Here is a 27,761-nt window from a genome sequence, read left to right on the forward strand (position 1 = left end):
TGTCAAAAGATTAACTTGAAAAAATTAAATCTGCAACAACATTTTGGTATGGTGCCATACCCATATTTCTCTCTGGCAGAAACCCTGCCTGAACACCCCCCCCCCTCCCCCCCCCCCAATCAGATGCCTGCATCCATCTACCCATCCACCCATTCAGTCTAGGTTATTGTACATGTATGAATGTATTCATAGTTGTCATATTACGTGGGCCCCACTACAGGTACATAATATAATATATAGGGCTCTGTGTTCGTTATATACTACTCAAAAGAATTTAAGGGTCAGACGATATTTTCGACATTATTTTCTGAATGTCAATTATATTAGCTAGACCATAATGTCACGCATGGTATTGTTCCATTTTGACGAAAGTGGGTCTAAGCAACCCATCAATGAATTAAAATCCACTGTCATTGACACTGTCGACTAGTTCTAATGGCGAAAACATGCTTACATTTGCACGTAAATTAGGGCGAAAGCGAAAGGTCTGCTAAGTGCCCATAACTTGCTTTTTCACAAAGTGCTTCATTTGCACGCTTTGCATGTGTATTCCATGTCCCCGGTGCTGAATTTCCGTATAATTGGAGCTTGCGTTCGTGTACGGTGCACACTCCAAATTCGACAATGGTACGACGTCAACTGACTATCGAAGATCGAGGAAGGGCTATTGCTTGTCTTCAGGATGGCAATACGCAAAGAAATGTTGCTCTGAGACTTGGTGTCAGTCAGAGTGTCGTTGGCCTACTGTGGCAACGGTACCAAGCAACGAATTCTGTTCGAAATCGTCCACGTTCGGGAAGACCCAGAAGCACTACAAATAGAGAGGACCGCTACATCACCAATATGGCTCTACGTCAACGCACAACCACTGCACGCCGATTACGTGACAATCTGCGGACTGCGACTGGAACTCGAGTGTCTGATCAAACCATACGCAATCGTCTGAGAGCCAATAATCTACGCTGCCGTCGCCAGGCTGTTCGACCACCACTCCTACCACGTCACAGAACAGCCAGACGTCACTGGTGCGCTTCATCTGCGGTGGCAACGTGTTCAGTGGGGTCGAGTGATGTTCACTGATGAGCCAGGTTTAGTCTCCAGTTCAACGACGGTCGGCAACGTGTCTCAGACGTCCTGGGGAGCGCTTCGCTGATGTTCACTTAGACAATGTCCCGGTTCGGTGGTGGCAGCGTCATGGTGTGGGGCCCCATCTCTAGACCACAGGACCCCCCTCTATGTGGTGGAATGGCAAATCTGAATGGAATCCGCTATCGAATGAGATTATCCGGCCCATGCCCCTCTCCCAGGCCAAGCAGATTGGCGGCGGGGCATTCTGCAGGATGACAATGCCAGACCCCACCGTGCCAGAGTGGCAACGGACTTCCTGAACAACAAGGTATCGCCAGATGGATTGGCCATCATATTCAACTGACTTGGCCCCAATGAGAACGCCTGGGACGAATTAGGCAGGAGTGTTCGAGATAACCATGCCCCTCCGGCCAACCTTCATGGTCTGGGTCATTTATGGCACAGTGCCCCCCAGGCCATTCCCCAAGAGTTCTTCAGATGTGTAACGCATGAGGCAACGATGTGTTTCGAGAGTATTCGCGCCTTCAACACTATTAAACGAATGTTCTAATGTGTGACCATGTTTGACAACGTTCAACTTTGACAGCATGTCATGTGACCTTCTTGTATACAGTGACGTTTATTTGTGTTTTTTTGTAAATATGGAACAATAAATTAAATTTTTGGTGTAGTTTACATCATCAATCTAATACACTCTGAAACTTATTTGGTTATAAATTTTTGACCCTTACATTCTTTTGAGTAGTATATTTGGAAGTGAACGTAGGAGGCTGCACAAAGTAGGCAGCTGTGTTTAGTGAGTGCAGATAAGCATAGCATTACTGGCTGGGGGTTCAGTGATGTGTTTAAAACAGATTTTTTTAATTCATGTAATTTGTACTCTTGTATGTTAATCTTTCATCGATATAATTAAAAAAAAATCTACAAATATTTCAGCCTTGTTTTAATTGATCACTAACTTGTTAACATACATTTGTTAATGTTAAAAGAGCATTACAAATGTTGAATAATTATTTCATTTACTTTTTACTTAAATACAATTTTTGACTAACCTGCACAATGCACATATATTTATGGCACCTAACCCTCTCTTATAAAAAAAACCCAACACGGAAAACTAAACTCTACCCCATTTGAAGCAAGATGAAACAACCTAATGTCATGTGTATGTAATTTGTAAAGGATAGACGGTTGTCCTGTAGGCCAAGTTGATGAAAGTTATTGTAGAGTCTTGTTAACTTACTCTTTATTTGAGTTCTAGACTTATTATCATGCATGTAATGTATGTCGTTTATTATTACATTGACATCCAACAATTAACAGGATTCTGTTGCCAAATCAGTAGGCTTTCTTAATAAACTGAGTTCTAGCTGTCTTCATTGATTCAGTAATTCACTGTCAGAGTGAATCCCAGTTCAGAATGCCAAGTGATGTACGTCTATGATCATGATCAATGGCTTTTTTTCTAGCAGCTTTAGATATATTGCTCTCAACTTCATCAAACTTGTGCTTACAAAGAAACCTTCATTGCTGACCAGAGAAAATTAAATTTCCGGTTGCACAAGCACCGGCTCCAGTAATCAGTCTTGTTTCTCCTCCTCAATTAACAGCTTTAAAGGTCAGCCCGCGTCAGATCATGTTAATCCCAGGTTTAAAGTGCAATACTGACAGGACAAACACGGCTTGAATTTGAGGATCTCTATACTTACATACATGTAGGTCTTTCAATTTGTGTGGTCTTCTTGGAGATGTAGGCCTACATATGTCTGTGTGTGTGTCTGTGTGCATGCATGCATATGTGTTTGTGTGTGTTGTATACATTTGTATGTGCATGTTTGTGGGTGTCTGTGTTTGGTTGTACAGTAGAATCTCGTTGGCTCGACCTCGGAAGGGTCGATCACACTGCAACGCTCTAACCAAAAACGAAGTCCTGAGATTTTTGTTCAGTAAACATTTATATTAACTGCTGAAGGGTCGAACACGTCCAGGGTCGACTATAAGCCTTCGCTCGAACTAAATTGTCGGTCCCATCTATGTTAATAGCTATATTTCCCTCGAACTGGTGATCCATCAAATATCAATTAGGCCAAAAAAAAGAAGAAAAGAGTTGGTGATCGTCCTTTTGATCACACAAACCAGGGTGGGAGGAGGGGAGGTTGTTTTTTTTTTTTCTGTGAAAAACTTTATAAAACCCTGGAGACCAGGAGTAGCAGTCAACAGCGCATGCGCCTGGATGTTGTAGTTCCTTCACTGGCTGCCAGATGGACCTGGTGATGGTTTAACCCGTTACGGTGCTTACGAAAGTTGAATTGCTGCTATCTCGACACATTTTTAACAGTTTTTAACAAACTAAAAAATAAAATAATTTCTGGGGCGGGCGCATTTTTCAGGTACGGGTGGGGACAATCACCAACTCTTTTTTTTTATTTGGCCTTATGGCAAACCGGCAAACAGGACTAACAATTACTGCGCTTGCGCAGTTGGTTATTATAACTTTCTGATTAATTATTTAGGCGGAACGAACTATAGAAAGAAAGAAAGAAATGTTTTATTTGACGACGCAGACATAGATGAATTGGGGAATCGCAGCACTAGCTATGCAATCCTTTTGTCACCACACTTGTCATGTTTGTTAACGACTATCGGTAATGATCTTTCAAGTACAGCTAATGTTACTGCAACTGTTAGATGAACTGTGATACCAATCAAACAATTAGTGCACGACTACATTTTTGAAAAGTGGACAGTGCTGCGTTTTTTATTGTTGAAATATTCAAATTGTTCAGTAGTAAATTCATGTAAATACAGATTAAGAATTTGCCATTTATTTATTTGATTTCAGTGCATTTACGTGTATTACACAATTTGTATCTAATTCAACTTTCTAACTGATGTTACAGAAATGTCCGATGTTGACTGAATGGTTCGATCGAACTACCCGATGGGTCGAACACTTTCTCGAGCACCGACGGGGTTCGAGCCAACAGGAGTTAACTGTATATACATGTACATGTATGTGTGAATATTTGTTAAGTCATGTTGAAATTAAAGCTTTATGCTGAAACTGAAATATCACATTGTTTGTCCCAGTTTAATCTAATTTAATTGTGACTCTTTCTTGAGAATTGATTTTTTTTTTCTTTCTCATTTGCCATATAAAGTCAATCTTATACAAACCTGCATTGTTCAGTGTTTCATTATATGAAAGGAATGTTTGTTTAACAACATCCCTGTGCATTATTTAATCAAAAGCTATTAGGTGTCAACACATAAGAAAATCATGCCTACATGAATATGCCTACAATAAATATGACTACACTGTCAGTCTGTCCTTCAACCTCTTTAATCCTGTCTGTCTGTCTGTCTGTCTGTCTGTTGATATAGTCTTTCTCAACAACTACATGTTTACAACTGTATTCAATATAACTTTAAAATTAATACAAGTAATCAATCACTGTTGTCATGTTTCACCATGGTGATTTTTCTTAGCTAGATCTGTATCATGTATTAGTATGATGTATGTACATTGTACTGTCTTGCTTGGCTTGTAAATATCACTTCATTTTATTTTGTAATAAAAAATGTCTGAAATTTTGAACATTTCATCAACCAAATGTTGACATTGTCAGGAAAAAACTAAACATAATTATCAACAAGTGCAGCATTTAAAACCAGAAGTATATAATATGTTGTTTTGTATCTAATTTTACAGGAAGTTGCACATGAGGAAATTGAATGAAGTAAATGCGTGTAAACTAGAACTATTCTTATCTTAGAGTTTTTTTGTGTGTGTACATGTAGTTTGTTGTTATTTGCCAAACATGTTAATTAAACAAGATGGCAAACACAATTTACAGTCGTGTTGTGTCTTTGTTTTATAGCACTGTTAACAGCCACCTTGTTGAAGCGTTCTCTGAAACTTGTTATATTTGCATAGTAAAAGTGACAAATCTTTCAGGAGTAGCAGTAATTGGTAAATGTCTAAAACATGATAATTTTTCTCAAATAAAATTTATGCAAAATTTTAAAAAGAAAGAAGTCTTTGATGAATCCTAATAAAAAATCTCCCAATTAATTCCCCCTCCCCAATTATACAGGTAGAATATGTTTACTTTTTAATGAAATTTTCTTAAATTTGCTGTCTTTGTAACATATCTCTCAATAATGGAACTTTTTAAAATGACTAATTACATGACTGTTAGTTGGAAACATCTTACAAAGGCAGGAATGTCAAGTTTGTCAGGGTTTTTGGGGGTTTTTTTAATTTATAAAAAAATATTTATTGTCAATGATTCCTACTAACCTACTAATGGTGCATGTGTCAATTTGCATTGAACCGAACTGAACTCTTAAATAACACCAGAAATACTGAACCAAATGAATGATTACTTGAATTAGTGTCACTGAAAGTTTAACAACACCCCAGTATGAAATGTATACACATCAGCTATTGGGTGCACAATTAGTATAAAACTAAAAAATATATATATGTAATGTACATGTGTATCATGCATACATTTAGATATATATATATATAAAAGATATACACAATATGTTATTGTCTCACCTTGAGTTCATTTCTATAACACATTTAAGAAAAACAACCGAACAATAAAGACATAGCTGGGATAATGTACATGCATTGTCTAAAAGGTCTTGAAGAAGATTTAAGGAAAAAGACTTGACAATAAAGAAATATTTGGGATAATATATAGTGCAAAAGATTTCTGTAAAACGGTCTATTCTCTGATGGCCAGATCTGATTTTACATTCAGTATGTGTCACTGGAGACCACAGTCTTGATTCCTATGACCTAGTATTTACTAGGTTATGCACCGTTTCAGCTTTAAAAAAATACTCCAGTTTGAGATGTTCATTTGAAAATATTTACTCTTGGATGCGGCCGGCTAACAATGAAAAGGATCAACTGTCACTATTATCTAGATGGCCATTGTATTTAGGGTGTATTTGCTCTGAAATTCCATTGGCTTTCAATCAATAAACAGTCTTTTGTTAAGGCAAACTTACTTCGCAAGCGTATAATTTTGCCAATACTTGAGTAAAGGTGAACCTGTAATTTACTTTTCCAGCTGTCAGTTGCCATCTTGAAGATATCTTGTTAAATTGATGATCACTTAAGTGTGTGTGTGTGTATGTGCGTGTTTACATGTGCAAACGTGTGTTCTATTTTGTAAGTACAGTGTTCTTGCTGGGTGAAAATTAAAGGAGGCGGCCGCTCGGCACCACACCCTTCAACCCACCCCCCCCCACCAATAAACGAAAAGCAAAAAAAAAAAAAAAAAAAAAAAGATGGGGGGAGTAGTTTGGTTACCATATTGTTGTGTGTTGGTAGACTTTGTGAAAAAACATTTTGCCTACAAAAAAGTGCAAAAAGGTTTATAAATACGAAATACAAGCAGACTTAATTGAAACGAAGATGATATCGGTCTGACATTCACGGGCAGTTCCGGTTTTGGTGGGCCGATCAAAGTTTTAATATTATTATTTTTAATAAAGATTTCAAGATATATGAAAAACAATAAAGATGTTTGTAAAGTGATCTCCTAATGTCGGATACATTTTTGTTATTTCCATCTTCATCGAATGAATCGATCACTGTGATAAAATATTAGTTTCGTTTTTGTAAAGGCGGTGTATATATTATTTGGCACTCAAGATAAATGATTTTAATGATAAACACTACCACTTCCGTTGTTGATATAAGCATTCATATCCCCCCAAAATGAAAAGTTTACAATATTTTATAAAGAACTGCTGAATAAACAGAATGACAGAAAGTAAAAATCATCAGTTACAACCAATTATATCTGCAACTGAGGACAAAATATCAAACGATAGTTAGTGGAAACAAAAGACAGAATGACAAGTTCTGATCACGTGACAAATTTGGCGCCAAATAAGAGGGTTTTTTTCAATTGAAGATTGCCAAATCCATAAAAAATAAAATGTTTTCATTACTCACATAAAATATAACTTTTATTGAGTCTATCAAACATACAAATGGATACAGATATTGGACAAAATAGAGGCTGTTAAAAATACTGTTAAATTACGTTACAGTAACTGTTGTAAATGTCTCGTCAATTACTTTTTCGTACACAACGCAGCTTGTTTCCTTTGATGTCCAGTGTGCAGACTGATCGTTGTTTTTTGTGTGGTAAAAAGTGTGCATTTGGAAATAGTGGAGATAGGTGCTGGAAAATAAAGAGGGGGGCTCAAAAATAAAGGAGGGTGGGGAACGTGAAAGGAGGGCGGCAAAATGGAATAGCAGGGCGGGGCGCCCTGCTTAAATGGAGCAGCGAGAACACTGAAGTATGTAAACAGCACCAATTGAACATTCATGAGCAGAATGTAACTGATTGAAGATAAAAGGTGCTTGTCTGAAAGTGCAGTGATTAATAGGTCATGGATTCATTCTCCATCACCGGCCTCGGTGGCGTCGTGGCAGGCCATCGGTCTACAGGCTAGTAGGTACTGGGTTCGGATCCCAGTCGAGGCATGGAACTTTTAATCCAGATACCGACTCCAAACCCTGAGTGAGTGCTCCACAAGGCTCAGTGGGTAGGTGTAAACCACTTGCACCGACCAGTGATCCATAACTGGTTCAACAAAGGCCATGGTTTGTGCTATCCTGCCTGTGGGAAGCGCAAATAAAAGATCCCTTGCTGCCTGTCATAAAAGAGTAGCCTATGTGGCGACAGCGGGTTTCCTCTAAAAAAATCTGTGTGGTCCTTAACCATATGTCTGACGCAATATAACCATAAATAAAATGTGTTGAGTGCGTCGTTAAATAAAACATTTCTTTCTTTCATTCTCCATCATTGGACAGATCTTTTGTAGGGATTTCCAGTTCCAGTTCCAGTTCTTGTTCTTTGTATATTGTAGAGCTCCAGGTCAAGTCTGGTCACAGGGTTTTATTTGTACATTTAGAACAAGCTGTTGTAGCGCACACCTGTCAAGGGAGCAGATGCTGGCCTTGGCCGACTCCTCTATCCAGGACAGAAAAAGGGATCTGGTGGGTGGGAGAAGGGACCGCCCGTGCTTGCAAGTGCAAGGGAGCACTAGCAGCCTAACCGAGGTCGGTAGTGAGTGTAGTGCTCCAAAGTCCAAATGCTTTTACTTGCCCACATTCATGAGTTCTTGTCTACCGGTATATAGACTTATGGCCTTACATACAATAAAATAATTGATTGATGCCCACATTCACTAGGTTCAGGCTTGTGGACCCTGGGTCCTGTCTCTGATATGACCAGTGGTTTGACCCAGGGCAGATGGTGTAGTGCTCCACCACTACAGGGCCCCTGTAACATAAAGCACTCGTAACACTTACGTCAGACTTGCACCATAATGTGTGGCGTATGGCTGATGTAATTGTTACGAGTGCTTTGTATTACCGGGGTCTGGTCCTTATATCGGTGACCATCTTACATGCTATCCTCTGTGTGTAAACACATGCTATGTACATTACAGTTATTCTGTTGGCCTAATAGTCACTAATTAAACATTGTACTGAGGTGTCATTAACATTTCAGTGCTGCATATATATTTTACTTTTTGGTCAAAATATCCCATGTATTTACTGTCTGAAATTTTCCAGTAGGCTACAGGTACGGTAAACTTGATTAATATTGTGATATGGTTTTACCACAAGACGAAGTACACACCTTAGTGCTTGTTCATAATGTGTACATTTTGTGAACAGCCATTGGTATTTGCAGTGCATACACATCTACAATAAAAATAGTGCATGCATTGTAAATTTTACAACTCGAGGTTGGGCATAGACAATAGTTTATATGCACATGGCCATGTAAAATGTACAAGACATAATTTATTATTTTTATTTCCAGCAGAAGAATCATTTTTAGTTACATTACAGATACATTCCATGGTCAGTTGATCATTAGTTATATATATACATGTATGTATACAGACCTGTGTATATATTATATACATAATCTTGGCAGTTGGGTGTTCAGAAATCTAAATTAGCTGAAAGGCAAATATTAAATTTTCTGTCTGTTGATCCTGATGTTTACAAAAGTGACATAAATGAAACGAGGATTTGGAAACATACATACCTGTATGTGCATAGTAGTGTTAAAAATGTCAAGTGTACAACTGGCATAAAACACTTAACATAGCATAATAAACCTGTACAAACACATGTACATGTATCTTCATATACGCACACACAATAATTACTACATGTGCATACGTGTATATACATGTACAGTAAAACCTCTCTAAACTGGAGACCCTTGGTACCAAGACATATGTCTGGTTTTAAGAGGGATATGGTTTAAAGAGGTTAAATTATGTACTGGATTTTAAAAAGGGACTGTAAAATGTCCGGTTTTGAAGGAATTCTGCTTTACAGAAGGTCCGGTCTTGAGAAGTTTCACTATATATTGTAATGTATGTTGTAGGCACTATTTCAAATCAAAGAACAGATTTTGTTCTATGAGACCAGTGCATTTTTATTTGTTGCTTTACTGGTAAACTTAACAAAACAAAAAACAGAATGGAGAATGGTATAAAAATTAATACTTTAATGCATAATGTTCTCTATTTGTGTTTTTATTGGTTGCATTTTTATATGCCTGTCTTTGATTGGTCGTATTATGGTATGGTTCTGTCCATCTGTATACTTTTCTTTCAGTAGCATATTTTTCTTATCAATTCATATACGATTATCAAACCTTGTATGCAAATACAACGTGGGATAGCTGTGTCTCATGTACATTGACTAGGTCACTGTGACCTATTTTTATGCATTACTGCACATTAAAAAATTCCTTGTCCGGGCCATGTCTTCCATATCAGTTCATATAACACCTTCAATAATTTGTGGGCTTCTCCATCAAACTCCTGACGTGCATTTCATGTAGCTCAGTGATACCCTTGTCGGTTCTGATTTTCATCTTGATGTTCAGGGAATGTCCGCTACCGTGTTTCAGATTATCAGTGTTTCTTTGCTCACAGTATTTACACACAGCCATGTTTGTCTGTTTACTTTGGGTTATCTTAGCATTATTCTGACACAGATACTTTGGTAGTTTTAGAAGCAAGACCATGAATTAGTGATAATCCACTTGCTACACGTACAAACATAATATACCAGTATTTTTAACTGCATCTTAAGTGTTTAAGTTTTCAATTGTACTAAATTTTAAGTGAAACTACTCTAAAGGTGAAGGTCACTGGCATGATGATTCATACAATAAAAACAATATTTTATTAAACATATATGTGTAATACAAATTCTTGCATACATAGTTACTTGTTCACGGGAATGATGTCATGTCACTAGCATAGGATGCTCAGTTTTCTGTTAATTCCACAAAATTCAGCTAACTTTCCAGACAAAATAAGTTGTATTATTTAATAAAATGTGGTTATGTATAGAAAGGTGGTACATAGAGAATACTAAACAAGTTTCTGTGTGAAACCGTTTATATTACAACGAGTGTATTTTAATTGTACATCACAAGTGAAATCGACTGATGTATGATTAAAAACACACGAGTTGTAATATAAACAGTCTCACATGGGAATGAGTATAGCATTTTATTTATTACACTGCACATCAATGAATGAAAATGCACGGATTAAATACAGAGAAAATGACTTCGCTTACCAAATGATGTCATGTGGCTACTTTATTTAGCTATTTATTAATGAAACTTTGCATTCCTACTCTGGTATAAACATATTCAAGGCTAAACTAAATTATTCAAATATATAGTTTGTTAAAATTATGCTTCTAATATTAATTATAAGAATTAACAGGAAGTATTTTTCCAATTTAGAAATATGAATCGAAAGAACCATGTGCACTTTTTCTGCAAAGCATCTGTGCAGAGTTGTACTGTGTGACACCGTTGCTCACGTGATCGGAGGTCATGACCTTTCAAAAAACGTATTCCACAATGTGAAGAGACGATAAATATCACATGGGTATCTCTTCCACTGCGGTGTAATGTATGTAATAAATATAGAACTACATGCCAGTTGTTTTCCCATGTTACTTATTGTTCTCGTTTAAATAGTGCACAAGATTTATACCACTCGGCCACTATGCGGTCTCGTGATTTATATTCCTGAGCACTATAAACTTACGCAATAAGTTACATGGGAAAACAACTCGTGTGTAGTTCGGTATATATGTATATTATTAATTAAAATTTCAACCATCTAAGTGTGTCTATGTGGACATAATTTTTTTTTAGCAAATCTGTCCTGTCGTAATATTTCACTAGCAAATGTTTTTGACTGGATTAGTGAGTACTAGCTAGTATAATTTAATTGAATTGTCTACACATTAACAATCATGCATGGACATACATGTATATAATATTCATATACATAATGCATAAATTTGTATGTACAAAATGTGTAAGTACTGGTATGTGTAGCAAAAATTAACACCTGCACAAAGATATATATATAATTACATGTATGTCCATTGTAAGACATCTTTACATTCTTAAAATAACAATAATAATCTTTAATAACTGAAATGTACACAATTATGTGGCGAAAGACATTACATGTGTTGGATATGTTATATATGTTTTCACATGTACATACGCTTTCCTCAGTCTGACCTGGCTTTCTAAAATTCATTCATCCGGGTAACAATAAACATACTTGAAATTCCATGAATGTGATCTACCATGTCTTTGTATAATAGAGCTGTCTTACAATCGTAAAAGGTCACTTTATATTTGTATGTAAGCATCACATCGAATAATGTGTTACATTCATCAATGAATACATTTTAGATTCTCTTTGGAATTGCACACCTGTTAAAATGTATTTGATTTTGTGATGCATGTTACAATTTATGCATACAACTATTACAAGTGCAGATATACAATGTTAATATCTTTAGTGTTGCTGTTGTTGACTTAAAAGTAAATATAATGGGCGTACATCTTGACCCAAAGAAACATTTTGGAAGTTATTGTTTGTTGTGTTGTGAGACCATGGGTGTTTCAAAATCCTTTTGGTATTTCAGGTTACAATGAGACCATGTATATGCATATATCTGTAAGGAATTTATCTTCAGATAAGATAAAAGTATAAGAATACAAATCACATGGTTATCCTTTGAAGATTAAAATGCATTTATCAGATGCAATCTACATGTACAAGAAATATTGATATATTATCTAACAAAGTCTACCGAGTGTCAGCTGAAAAATAGTCTGTCACTGATCTCTGCGATTTTCTGTGTTTCAACCCGTTACAACAGGTATCGTTTGTGGTTCATTGTTTAAAAGCCTTCAAAGAGACGTGATTATTTCATAACACTTTGGTGTCCTAATTACTGGCAAACTGCTGTCATTGTTTAAAAGATGACCAAAGACCGACAGTAGAGGTAAGATTGTGTCCCGGTGTAGAAAGAGCTAATTACTACATAAACCATTCATTTGTCCTTGAATTTGCATCCGAAATCCCGAATGAACAGCTTCTGGTTTAGGCAGAGTTTTATTCCTAATAAATTAACGGTAGCTGCATGGGACTTAAAAACTGTGCCAGTTTACACAGAAATACAGTTTAAACAGATGCTGATTTGGACAGAGTCCACTGTATTATAAAAGATCAATATTTTAGCCACTACTTACATAAATGCACAATGCTAGCTACAGAAATCTCATCCCTGGAATCCAGTAATTAATATTTTGAAAACACATGGACCCTTTAATCAGCTTTAAAATAATGAAGCACTGTGGCATTCATTAAAACAAAACAAAAACCCATATAAATTTAGAGCCCTATTTCATGTGAGGTTAATCAATAAAAATAATGTTATTTATTCTGCTTCTTGTTTTTAAATGCTTTGTGGTTTGAACAAATTTTTATTATGGTCAACTGTTGGTATCCATAGTGAATGTTAATATTCCACTTTTAAAATTCAAGTCTAGTCCCGCTTCTCACTGATGATCTGTCGTATTTTGTTTATCTTAATTTTCATTGTTTTTTAGGAATGCAAGTATCTTTTAGGTTTATACCAAACACTAAAGCAAGCATTGCTTAGACTTGCTTTCACAGATGTCTTACACATAGTCCAAATGTTTGGTGACTATGACATTTTATTTATGGTGGTATTTTCTGATCACTGTATTGCAGGAACCGTAACTCTGGACGACATCTGTCTACTCCGGCACTCTGTCAGTTCCAAATGAATCTGGTTTAGACAGTCCACTGTATTATGTTTTACATGTTTATGTGTTTATCGTATGTAATGTCATCTTGCATATATAATCTGTCTTAACCATCTACTTCATTTGTAATGTAAAGGATAGTTTTAAAAATGAAAACATTCTGTTACTTTTGCAATACAAGTTAAAGTTTTGTTTTATTTAATGACACCACTAGAGCACATTGATTAATTAATCATTGGTTATTGGATGTCAAACATTTGGTAATTCTGATGCTTAGTCATCAGAGGAAACCCAATACATTTTTCCTAATGCAGCAAGGGATCTTTTATATATATGCACTTTCCCACAGACAGAAAAGCACATACCACAACCTTTGACCAGTTGTGGTGCACTGGTTGGAGCAAGAAAACTCCCAAATCAAGCACCTCAACTGACTGAGCTACATGTACATGTATACTGGTAAAAGTAGCAGTGACTTTATTGTTTATCTTTCAACACTGTCTAGTAGATTAGAAAGTAGGCCTATGTACACGGTAGTAATTTGATACGCAACCAGTCCTTTTCAAGTGACAATGATTCGTTAGTAGCCTCCTGGTCTTTGTGGCCAGCATACTATAGTGATCACTACTACACAGTTTATTTTCTTTGAAAGTGATATTATTCAACCTGTCATTCTATAGACACCCACTAACCATTCATAATACATCTGTTGTCAATGTGTTTGGCTTAATATAAAGAAAAAAGATAAAGAGTGGGTTTTTTTTTTTAACAAATGTTTAGGTATACATGTAGTTTTATTTGTATATTGTTTTTCCTTGTTGGTGTTTTGGGTGTTTATTTTAAATTTTAAATCGATGTTGATCATCAGTTCATTAATATTTTCCCCATTATTTGATTAATTTAGTGCTGGGGTGTCATCAAACATTCATACTTTCATTATACCCCGTCGATGGACCCTTTGGTCTATTTCTTGGTCCAGCCTCTGCACCACAACTGGTATATCAAAGGCCATGGTATGTGTTATCCTGTCTATGGGCTTGTGCATATAAAAGATCCCATGCTACTAATGAAAAAATGTAGTGGGTTTCCTCTCTAAGACTACATGTATGTCAGAATTACCAAATGTTTGACATCCAAAAACCGATGATTAATAAATCAATGTTCTTTAGTGGTATCATTAAAAAGTAAACAAAACAAACTTTAACTTTTCTTTGATTTCTTGATTGTTGCCATCTTTCCTTATGTTTCACTCTTTGACTTCCAGTGGTCTGATGCTGCACGCTGCAGGGATGGTACCAAGCATGCACCTGACTTAAACGTTGAAACACCTGTCCAGTTACTGGACACCAACTCCAGATCCAGGCCAGAGCATTGGCTAGACCGCCATCATGGCTTCAGGATCTGAAGACATGCTCACACCTGATGAGGACACACCGGTGGAGGTGCCTGAAACGACTGGTAGGTTTTTAATGGGAAACTTTCCCCTTAGCCAGTATACACATACAGTGGCTGCAATAAAGATTGCATTGTATTGTATAAATGTGTAGGATATAGTTACATGTATTTATGTCTTATTTTTATTTAAACACGTATTATTATTTAAAATATATGTAGAACTTAGAATAGGCTTATATCCAGGGTTTCCCTAGAGCGAGAAAGCCGGACACGGCCATCATGTTTATATCCAGTTACGGTTGTACTAACTTGCTATTTTAATTTTTGTAAGTCAGGCAGACTGTCCTGGACATACACCTTAAAATTAGTTATCACGGCTGTCTGTTGAGTTAAACTGTGAGTTTCTGAAATTTTATTAACATTTTGGGGGTTTTTTGGTAGTTTTTTTTTATAATGGAATATACTGTAAAGTCAGCTATATGAAATAAAACATACATGTATGTAATTGATGGGTTTTTTTAGAAAAAAAGTTTACACAAAAACCTCAGGATTTATGGATGTAGACAATTAGAACTCAGGATTTTTGTGTTACATATGTAAGCATTTTCATGGGGAAAGGCCTGGACAGTTAAGCTGGAAGTGGAGTGAGTTTATATTATTTGATTTGAAGATTTCATTATTACATTCTGTTTATGACAAAAGGTTGAAGTTAACAGCAAAAAAAAAAAAAAAAAAAAAAATGTACTGAGGTGTCATTAAAAAAAATATTCCTTTCCTTTGTCCATCAGTAACCTTGTGTCCTGGACACTCCACATAGCTAATGTTAGTGCTCAGAACGGCATGCTTGAACTGTAATGGGATATATAAGCATGTAAATAAGAAACTAAATAAAGTGTTTGTAGTGATTCCTGGAAGAATGCTGCTACACTCTGTGTGACATTAGCCCCCAGATCCTTGTGGCCTCTTTACCTGCCTGGGGGCAGGAAGTAACTCTGTCAGAGTTGTTGAACTTGGCAGGTGGTGCACTTTGCTGAGAGCTTTCGATGCTAGTTCGACAAAGTTGGCACTTATTGGAAAGCCCATTGGTTTGAGCTTCGTTCTATTCAAATAGACCTAAAAGTTAGAACAAATTTGACTAACTTGGAGTAAACACCGTTAAAAAATTAAACCTCTGTTGACGAAATTAAAGAAGAACTCCAAAAATTGCCAAGTGTGTAGTTTTAAGGTGTACATGTTTCACATGTATTATTTAAATAGCCTGAGGGTTATTTTTTATTACCTGTTGGCAGTCTGATATCATTAAATTTTCTGTGGGTTTTTTTCTTGTTGATTTTTGGAGTGTGTATTTATTTAAATATGGACATATAGGATTTTATTTGTTGAAGCAAGTGTATTTCAACTGTTGTATTCTTTCTGCATATACATATGTACATATATATAAATATGTATATGTTTATAAATTAAATGTGTAACATTGTTTAACCAACAGGTATACAAAAAAAAAAGAAAAAAAAAAAAGGAAAATAAATTCTTTTGCCTTGACCTGAACAATCAAGTGTCTTTAATTATTTGTTGTTTACAAAATGTGTAACATAAACATCACTGGTCTGACTGGATGGACTGGAGACAAGACATCAACAAAAAAAAACCCACAAACAAAACATCTCGGAAATGCATGTTTGTGAAGTCTTGCAAGCATTAATAGACCATTATTTTTAGTATTTTTTTTTACATTGATATCAGTTTGAAACGGGTTGTATTGTCTTTGTAATAATTATTCATGAAACTTAATGTTTATGATGGTTTTGTTAATTCAGATTACTGTATATCTTCGCCTATAAGTCGAATTTTTTTCACCCAAAAATTATTTTATAACTTGGGGGGTCGACTTATGAGGGTAAAAATATTTCACCAAAAAATATTACTGTTTTGGGGATTATTTTACAAGTTTTATTGTTGAAGTATGCCATGTATTTATACTCAAATATGTTAATTTGACACATTTATTTTTTATAACCTATTTTTGGGAGCATTAGAACGGTTTTGGATATGCGAAAAGGCGTGCAATCTCACTCACAGTGTCACACGCCAAGACAAGTCCACTTAGTTAAATTAACAGTCATCACTAATAGTAAAAATGTAAACAATACTAACTACCTGTTGCCTGAGTTTATTTTGAAATCTGGTCACTAGTATTAATGGTTGTTCAAACAATGTTTTGTCGGTGATTAACTTCATGAATATTACTGAGCTTTCCCTTAAAATAGACTGATCTCTGCAGTTCACTAGAACAATAGGGACACACATCATTTGGTACAAAAACCAGTGTACTTTCCAGAGTTATCCTCCTTACATGTATTAATATGGCGGCAAAACGTGATACGTTCAGGTTGCACTATACCAATTAATTTCCGGCTGGGTCGAAGTTCGAGGTGTACCGAACTTATGATAGAGAAGTTAACACCACAAGTCCTGTGATTGGTTATAAATGTGAGTGTGTTGGTTGTAAAAAAAATTGGTTTCATCTGGGCTAAAAATGTATGCAATTTTATTTGATGTAGTACCACCGTGTCAAGTAGCGTTGTGCTTGGAACATGTATGGGGTACCTGTAAAAAAAAGTACTAAAATTTTGTGCGAAACTAGGGGTGTTGCAGAAACATCTGGTTATACCAAAAATGAGCCATGAAAGGTACCATTTTCTGCAGTTAATACTTTGAGGTAGGGGTTGTGGTACTGATATTTATGGGTCACAGTTTGGTTGATATATTGCATATAGTGTTTTTAAACACAAACGTTAACATGGTCGCCTATGGGATTTGAATTGGTATAGTTCAACCTATAGCACATATTCAGTGCATAATAAAAAAGATTATGATTTTTGTGATTTAATTAAATTAAACTACACTATTTGATTAATTAGCCGTCACTCAGCCATGCAAGTTCACAATGACCTTGACCTTGACAATAATTACTGTACATAGCTCTGAATAGAGTTTGAACAAAAATTAGCACTGAGGAAAAGTTGGTTTTGGCCTATAATTCATACTATACAGATTTGAATGTTCTTATTTACATGGTGTTTGACTTGCCATATACAACTGCTCTTAAATATGTTAATATATCTAGGCAGTCTGAACTTAGATTTTAATAGCAATTTATTTTTATATTAAAAATAACATGTGCCAATATTGGGATAATGTCTTTAACTTCTATAAACATAGTTAATGTTTCATGTGTGTACTTCTGATAGCTTAACTTTTTAAAGACCTTGATTTTTATTGTCCTTTTGGCATATTTATAGGGTGCTAAGTCATATTTTAGACACATTTGTAGTTTTAGGGGAAACATTTTCTAACTTTGAAGAATTTTTTTACCAAAGCCATAATTAAAATTTTTGTCACTATTGTGCCTTCTGTTCTCATTTATACATAACAATAAGCTTGTTAAACATATCTTTAGGTCTCCAGATCAAATCTTTTTTTAAAATAATCACTTAGTTTGCTCCCATGAAGTGTATTTTAAGTGTATACTAGATTTGGAACCAATTTTTCCAGATTTGATTATCTACCTTGGTGTAATTTGATGATTTATTTTATTGTTAATGCTGTATTATCCAATGTTAATAGCTAAATGATATGCTGGATTACAGATTGTAGGAATACATCCAATATACATATTGTATTGATCTGGATTAGAAAATAATGCAATAAAATAGATGTTCGGGTAATTATGTCACTTAAAAACAGGTTTTTTTAGTAATGAATCAAAAATAAATATGCGAAAGCTGCATGATAATTCCAGATATCACAAATTTTTAAAACCTCCAACTACAGTAGGGTATACATAAAAATATAGTCAGGAATATTGGTGGCTGCCAATGGTTTTGATGGTCCAATTTGAAAATCTGCATAGCTGATGGATTTGAAATTCCCGCACATGGTAACTTGAAGATGCCCACACTCAGCATACAGGATTTTCTTCCACAGTGATGTGCAGGACATTAAGTCATTACTTCATACAGATGCAGTCATGTTGGTTTTCCCTTCCTCAGACATTGTATTTTTTTAATACTGATATTTCTTTGATGTGCCTATTGAGGTCTTCATAATCTAGGGGTCAGTCAAGTACATGTGTTTCAATGGAATAAGTTTAAGGAGTTGAGGTACTCTGAATATAACCATGCTGTCTCTACATATATAGCTGAGCACACACACACATCTGACAATAAATATCTTCAGGAGTATTATTTAAAAAAAAAAATATTTGTTCAAATATGACATATTGCATTTGTACAAAACTGTACAAAATATATGTGTTTTGTGAGGTGTACATTAAATTAGGTTGCACTGTAGAAACAACAGTTTCAGTGAGGTTGTCAGTTTATGTCAGAAGACACCAGATCCTGGTTGTCATAAAAAACACATGATTCACCACCTTTGAAAACATGTATGTTATCTTCGTGGAGGCCGTCTAAAGGTTGCACTATACCAATTAATTTCCGGCTGGGTCGAAGTTCGAGGTGTACCGAACTTATGATAGAGAAGTTAACACCACAAGTCCTGTGATTGGTTATAAATGTGAGTGTGTTGGTTGTAAAAAAAATTGGTTTCATCTGGGCTAAAAATGTATGCAATTTTATTTGATGTAGTACCACCGTGTCAAGTAGCCTTGTGCTTGGAACATGTATGGGGTACCTGTAAAAAAAAGTACTAAAATTTTGTGCGAAACTAGGGGTGTTGCAGAAACATCTGGTTATACCGAAAATGAGCCATGAAAGGTACCATTTTCTGCAGTTAATACTTTGAGGTAGGGGTTGTAGTACTGATATTTATGGGTCACAGTTTGGTTGATATATTGCATATAGTGTTTTTAAACACAAACGTTAACATGGTCGCCTATGGGATTTGAATTGGTATAGTCCAACCTTCAGTTTATCGTAGTGATCTGTTGTCAGTGTTTATAAATAAAGTTGTTGTCTGTGCACAAAACCATCTGTACAGTACCATACAGTAACAGTCAAACAGCTTTCACTCTCTACTAAGGGAATATTTTTAGTTTTGATGCTATGTAATAATGATAGTTTGATTGGAATAGTCTGATTATATTGCGATGTACAAACTTGAAAACCGAAGTGTGTAAAATAATTTTCTTTTGTTCAAAATATTGTACATTATTGTTCTCATGTGCTGAAAATAAGAAATATTTCAATATTTATAAGTTGTTTTTCATGGGTCGACTTATAAACGGGTCAATAAAAAAAATACGTTTTCAGGGCTTGAAATTAGGGACTCGACTTATAGCCGAGATCGACTTACAGGCGAAGATATACGGTATGTAACTTTTACCATGAAACAGGTTGTGCAATATTCTCTGCAAACTTGTCTCCATTACATAGGACTGGCCTCGGTGGCGTCGTGGCAGGCCATCGGTCTACAGGCTGGTAGGTACTGGGTTCGGATCCCAGTCGAGGCATGGGATTTTTAATCCAGATATCGACTCCAAACCCTGAGTGAGTGCTCCGCAAGGCTCAATGGGTAGGTGTCAACCACTTGCACCGACCAGTGATCCATAACTGGTTCAACAAAGGCCATGGTTTGTGCTATCCTGCCTGTGGGAAGCGCAAATAAAAAATCCCTTGCTGCCTGTCGTAAAAGAGTAGCCTATGTGGCGACAGCGGGTTTCCTCTAAAAAAAAAAATTGTGTGGTCCTTAACCAGATGTCTGACGCCATATAACCGTAAATAAAATGTGTTGAGTGCGTCGTTAAATAAAACACTTCTTTTCCATTACATAGAGCTTTTATTGTACCGTATATTGCCGTGTATTAGCCGACTTTTGAAGTCTAGAAATACTTTCCAAAAGAAAAGAGTCGGCTTATACACGGAGGCAACAAATTGGAGTATAAAATTCCGATCGGAAATATGCCCGACCGCGACTTATACATTTTGATCAGACCCTTAGCCTTTCACAGATTATGTAACAATAATTTGTGCACAGTATAAATAAAACACCCCATCATGCAACATTATGCAGTTTTTTGTTCTTGAATGCATTATAAGTTTGATGAATAATAATAAAAATTACTTGTTTTATTGTTATTTCAATGGTAAAAACATATTCTTTCCAACTGTCCGCCATCTTTGTTGGGACCAGTCTTTCAAATAGCAAATTTAAGATACAAAACAGTGTTTTTTCTTCAAACATTTCTAATATTATTTTTTGTTGGGAGGGTGCATTATATATATATACTCTTCAAAAGAAGAAACGCAAAACCACATTGTCGTAACATTTGGAGAATTGATTTAATTATTGAATGGTGAGTCCGATAATTACCAAATGTTGCAGGATTGTTCACAATTCACTCTAGTCCATTGTGAGTAAGTGATAGGACACACCACCAAGGTCAAGGTCATCTGGAGTCAATACCGGGTGTGGCCTCCGCGTGTGTTGACAACTGCCTGGCACCGCCTGCCCATTGAAGCAACCAGAGTACGGATGACGTCCCGGGGTATGGTGGCCCACTCGGCCTGCAAGGCTGCTGCCAGCTCGGGCAGGGTCTGGGGCTGTGGTTGTCGCTGTCGGAGGCGTCAGTCCAACTCGTCCCATAGATGCTCAATTGGGTTCAAATCCGGTGATGTCGATGGCCAAGGAAGGACATTAATGTTGTTGTTCTGTAGGAAAGCCGTTGTGAGACGTGCTGTGTGAGGCCTGGCGTTGTCATGTGGAACACTGCATTGGCGTTGGCCATAACTGGAACGATGTGTGGCCGGAGGATCTGGTCAATGTAGCCCTGTGCATTCAGGTTGCCCTGCACGTGGACCAGGTCAGTTCTGCCAGTGTGTGAGATGGCTGCCCACACCATGACACTACCCCCGCCGAATCTGTCCACTTCCTGCACGCAGTTTGCCGCATAAACGTTCACCACGACGCCTATACATGCACATCTTCCATCATGACGTCGGAGCAGAAATCGGGACTCGTCACTGAACCACACCTGTCTCCATCGCAGTTGAGGCCATTGTCGATGAATCTGGCACCACTGCAGTCGGAGTCGACGGTGTTGTGGTGTTAAGATGACACCTCGAACTGGACGTCTGGCACGAATTCCTACCTCACGTAGGCGGTTCCGTACGGTCTGGTCGGATATCCTGCGCAAACCTGGTATTGCTGTGGCTGTGGAGGTGGCAGTAGTCAATCGTTCCCGAAGGTGGCGTACCCGGATGTAGCGGTCCTTCCCGGGGGTAGTGACCCGTGGTCGACCGGATCTAGGGAGGTCACGTGTTGATCCATGTTGCTGGTAACGGTCCCACAGTCTGGAGATGGTGCTTGGGGACACATGGAATGCCCTGGCAACAGCCGTTCTGGATTCGCCTGCGTCTAGTCGGCCGATGGCATTGTTTCTCTGCGGTTCACTGAGACGTGGCATGTCCTGGATTGTCAACTGTCGGCCAGATACAGAGGCCAGGCAAGCGAACACCCTGCACTTTTATACTGTCAGTGTTCATGTTGCACGTGCAGACAACGCACGTGCAGTGGTGACATGGTTTGCACGTGGCTGCGTTTTTGCGAATATTCACATTTTGGAACTTTATTGTACAGTAGCTGCGTTTTATCGAATGTAACCGTGGGAATGTGTTTGGGACATGCAATGACCTTATATTCACAAAGCATGAACCGGTAGGAAACATAAAATCGGAGTTATAACCCATTTGTACCCTTTTGCGTTTCTTTTTTTGAAGAGTATATATAAATAAAAAGCAAAAAAATATTGAATGCAAAGTTTAATATACATATATGTACATGTATAGACATTATATATATATATATATATATATATATATATATATATATATATATATATATATATATATATATATAAAACACAAAAGTCATTGATTTTTGTCAGCTGCTCAGTATATATATTGCATCTTCTGCAGAAAGGGAATTAACTCATTGATCATAAATAGCTTCTTTTCCAGAACTACAGATTCATGTGTATTGTTTGACGATGCAAGTCTTTTTAGGCTAATATTTAAAAACATTTGTTTACTATCACAAAATAATTATAGAAACTAAAATAAATTATTTCAAGTACAAATGTTTGGCAGAGTCGAAGAAAATCAAACTGTGTTTTAAGCATGCATGCTCTTTTCATTTTTTTTTGTAAAATGAAAACAAAAAGCATTAAACTTTTGATTTATCCATCCTGAACTTGTTTTGAATTTTTATTGATTCAAAACTTTAATTTTACGTACCTCTGAAATTTATATTTTTTGCACAGCTCTTTTAATTTTTGTTTTAATTTAACTCTTGAATTTTTATACTGATATTGATCATCGATTCATTTAGACATATTTGCCATTGTTTGACACCCAATAGCCGATACATTTTTTTGCTGTTTTTATTTATCTTTTTAAACATTTGATATACATGTGTAACCAGGTTTCCACTGTTCTTCAAAGAATTGTGAAATGAATCTGTATACACCTGTATTTCTCAGATATATTTTTTGTTACTTGAGATTTTAATTTAAAACACAACATTGATACTTCAAGTTCAAGAGAAGTTTTAGTTGTAGCAGTTGCACAAATATCGGGGAAGTTGCCTTTCGCAGTGTCAAACTGTTGTAACAGCCTCGTGTATTTGTGCCCATAATTGTCGACAACAAACAAACATTGCTGGGGCACGCGTGTCATCTTTGGCCCAGTGTTACATTGTTTGCTTCTTTGATCTTGTCGCAGGGAGCACTGGATGACTGTCCATACCTAGAAGTCAACGCCAACAGCGATATGCTGCTACATAGATCGGCAACACAGCTTCCTTTTGTTTCCAATTCTGTCATGTAGTTGTTTTACAATATGAGGCCTTGTTAAGGAAAAGTTTGTTTTATTTAACGACGCCACTAGAGCACATTGATTTTTAATCTTATCATCGGCTATTGGACGTCAAACATATGGTCATTCTGACACTGTTTTTAGAGGAAACCCGCTGTCGCCACATAGGCTACTCTTCTTTACGACAGGCAGCAAGGGATCTTTTATTTGCGCTTCCCACAGGCAGGATAGCACAAACCATGGCCTTTGTTGAACCAGTTATGGATCACTGGTCGGTGCAAGTGGTTTTACACCTACCCATTGAGCCTTGCGGAGCACTCACTCAGGGTTTGGAGTCGGTATCTGGATTAAAAATCCCATGCCTCGACTGGGATCCGAACCCAGTACCTACCAGCCTGTAGACCGATGGCCTGCCACGATAAAGTGAATGAAGACATGAAAAATAAAATACAAAATACAAACACAAATCAAAGTTTTATATAATGAAATTAATTTTTCTGCTTCTACTTTCTGTTATCCATTCAAGCTTGTCAGAATACGTCAGTAACTGGTGAATTTTGTTGGTTATTCAGGTGTGTATGCAAAGAACATTTTGTTTTCAAAATCTTTCTAGTCAAGTAAAAATTGATTAGCAACTACTATTTAGTGTTTTAAAATTGTGTAGCAATTTTTGAATCTTGCATAGCGAATCGTGGTGCGATACTGAACAAAATGTTCTCTGGTATGTAGAAATGTATACCCCCCCCCCCCCCACCTCTCCCTGCTGTTGTACATGTAACTTCCACAACAGTTTTACAGATTATATCACCAATTAATTAATATTTTGTTTTAAGTAATTAACACACAAAGTTGAAAATCATCCTGATTTTTCATGAATTCTGGATTTCAGGTACACTCGTATGTTTCTGCCTTGTTCTTTGACCAAAAGCTCCCAAATAGCCCTCAACTTTTGAAGACCATGCAAAGTGTTTCAGATTTGTTTTGTTCAAGGTCATTTTCATCTCTGAACATAACTAGCTGTTGTGAATAAATGGCTTCCTACTTGATGTTCGTCTGTTGTGATTTCATTGTAACACCACCTTCCATTGATCTTCCATCTTTTTTTGATAATCTATCACAACAGCTGAGCCCTTGTGTCTTCAGGTGTAATGGTGCTTGTCATTGTGGTCATTCATGCCATACACCTGTCATTCTCCACAAGCTTTTGCTTATTTTGTCCATTTTGGTTGATGGTCGCTTCGGTGATTAAGTGACACTGGCAACCATCTGTCATTTCTTTTGGTAGTTGGTTATTAGTCATGTAGCAGTTAATTTTCTTTTAATCAGTTTTTCATACTTGTATCAGTTTAATATTATTAAGGTTCAAACATGCTGTTCCTGGCACAGTTCAGCCACCTTGACGGTCTGTCAAGGAAATGAGCTAATGGTTAACTGTTGGTGAGAGAAATGTTGGGGTAGTGGCCTTAAACCTCTACATTGAGCCAATGAAACTCTGGAAACTGGTACCAATAAAGATGCAAACCCAGTCTAATGGCTTAACCACTATAATACTGAGGCTGGTGATCAAATGTATCACTTATCTGCCAATATTTTCATTTGTCCAAATAGTTTTATTTCAAATACAAGAATTGTGTTTTTGACTGCTCAGAATTAAACTGCATTCAAAATTTTTACTTGTCCACTGGAAGGGCGGGACATAGCCCAGTGGTAAAGCATTTGCTTGATTGTGCAGTCGGTCTACCATCAATCCCTGTCGGTGGACCTGTTGGGCTATTTCTTGTTCCAGCCAGTGCTGCACAACTGGTGTAACAAAGGACATGATATGTACTATCCTGTCTGTGGAATGGTGTATATAAAAGATCCCTTACTGCTAATCGAAAAGAGTGTCCCATGAAGTGGCGACAGCGTGTTTCCTTTCTCTATATCTGTGTGGTCCTTAACCATATCTCCGATGCCATATAATTGAGTGCATCATTAAATAAACCATTAAATAAACCATTTCCTTCCTTGTCCACTGGTCGACAACTTGTACAAAGAGATTTTCACTTGTCGGGACGAATGGACAAGTGCTTATTTCGAACACTAGTAGTAGTGATATGCAAGGAAACGTGATGGGTGCAGAAAAGTACTGTGCACCATTGGAGGAGATTGACACAGTTATGTGTTATTGATACGGGTGAACAGTTCAGAAGACAGGAGTCAGAGCTGATTGACAGTAATTAATGAAGCGGAAACCTGTTGATAAGAACTGAAATAATCATCTGTGTCTGGTAACCCTTGTATGGGCCACCTCGGAATACAGATGTGGAATCATTTATTAAATTTACAATTTCTGATATTATTTCTACTATTGCAGTCCTTGGATGGACACATTGATACCTGGTAATAATGTAGCCCAGTGGCAAAGCACTCGCCTATTGCATGGTCAGTCTGGGGTCGATCCCCCTCAGTGGGCCCATTGGGCTGTTTCTCGTTCTGGCCAGTGCACCACGACTGGTATATCAAAGGCTGTGGTATGTGCTGTCCTGACTGGGATGGTGCATATAAAAGATCTCTTGCTACTGCTGGAAAAATGTAGCAATTGTATCTCTAAAACTGTATATCAAAATTACCAAATGTTTGATATCCAATAGCCAATGATTAATAAATCAATCTGTATTAGTGGTGTCGTTAAACAAAACAAACTTTGACTTTCATTCATATCGTCACTGTTTATGCACTGTATATCATCTTCCAAGTAGATCTATGTCACAGGTTATGGTTTCATCTTTAAAAATGGACTTGATGACTGATTGCAAATGAGAAAATGATGAACAAATTAAATTAATGTCATTTCGTACTGCAATGAAACTTAAAATTCATTTTCCTTGAGAAACCTGTGTAAATACAAGTACTACCTTGACTTTATTAACTAGGGTTTCTGCCAGAAAGTAAAACGGGTGCCACACCCAAATATTTTTGCAAATTTTTGTTTTTAAGTTAACTTTTTGACAAAATTAATTACTTTTATCATTACTGTATGATTTTCTTGACCCTAAATCTAAACTTAACCTATTTTCTTTCTGGAGGAGGCCCCCCCATACCCCCTTGTTGACTGGTTGCATTTAATTTCATAGCGCCATACCCCAAAAACGATTTCTGGTAGAAACACTGTTGACACATGGTAAACTCCTGGTAATCCAAATGATCATTGTTTAGTTTATTTTGATGGCCGTTTGAGATTCCAGGAGATATTGGAATGATAGTTATGGGTATATTAATAATTAAGACAAAAGTTTGCTTAATAATTAAGACAACTGTTCGCATAATGAAGATGGTGGAATGTATATACAACAATAACAACAAGTTTATTCAATATTAAGGCCACAGGCCCAAAATACGAGAAAAAAAAAAAACATATTTTTTTTTATCGCATACAAGTGGTTAACTTACTAAACATCATCACTTAGCTTTCTTATTGCAGATACCTGATATAAAAACAATGACAAATTGTATAGCAATAGTTTATTTGTTGATGAAATCAGCTTCATAAAAATATGACTGAACAAAACCAGCTGGCCATTAGTGTCAAACCATATTGTTATATGTATAATAGAATGGAAAAAAGTGACACACAAAATATATTATTTAGATTGGAAATGATTACACATTGGTGTTTGCAAAATTAATTACAGACTTTATAAAATCAGTCTTTTTTAATTTAAAAGAATGTATACCGTTTTCACCATTCCATTAAAAAACAAACCCATTGTGATGTTGTCCTCTCAATTCACAAAATAAATTGACCTCTGCAGGGCCTCTTTGTTTTCCAGATGTGAAAGGTGATGGCAAAAAACGAAAATTCAAACCATTGGAAGCAATGAGGAAATTGTTCAAGGGCGGGCGGAAACGCAGCAAGTCAAAAGACGACCAACAAGGAACCATTGTCACACAGAAGGCAAAGTCAACGCCGGCCTTGCAAACAGCGAACGAGGATGAGGATGATGATGATGGAGGGTTTGTCACTTGTTTTCTCTTCTGCATGTTCTAGTTGTTAACATACACCTTGGTTTATGATTCTACCATGCTGCCTGTTGTTACTATCTCAACAAAGAATGTCAAACAGTGTTAAAACGGGGTTTCACAAGTTGCTTGGAGCATTTGTCTTAGCTTTCATACCTGAAGGTTTATTTTATTCTTATACCCCAATATATGGTGTTATATATTTGTTTAAAGGGATTTTGTTTGTTTTTTTGTTTTGTTTTAGTGT

General features: G+C 36.6%; 1 protein-coding gene across 1 annotated transcript in view; it reads left to right on the forward strand.

Annotated features, from left to right (window-relative positions):
• LOC121374022 (dentin sialophosphoprotein-like) overlaps positions 1-27,761 on the forward strand; it is a 78,115-nt gene that overhangs the window by 1,893 nt on the left and 48,461 nt on the right. The window contains exons 2-3 of the mRNA XM_041500898.1: positions 14,548-14,741; positions 27,325-27,508. Of these exons, the coding sequence (XP_041356832.1) occupies positions 14,672-14,741; positions 27,325-27,508 (254 nt within the window). The 5' untranslated portion in view covers positions 14,548-14,671. The remainder of the gene's footprint in view (positions 1-14,547; positions 14,742-27,324; positions 27,509-27,761) is intronic.

Source organism: Gigantopelta aegis, chromosome 6 (genome assembly GCF_016097555.1).
Source record: "Gigantopelta aegis isolate Gae_Host chromosome 6, Gae_host_genome, whole genome shotgun sequence".
Lineage (NCBI taxonomy): Eukaryota > Metazoa > Mollusca > Gastropoda > Neomphalida > Peltospiridae > Gigantopelta > Gigantopelta aegis.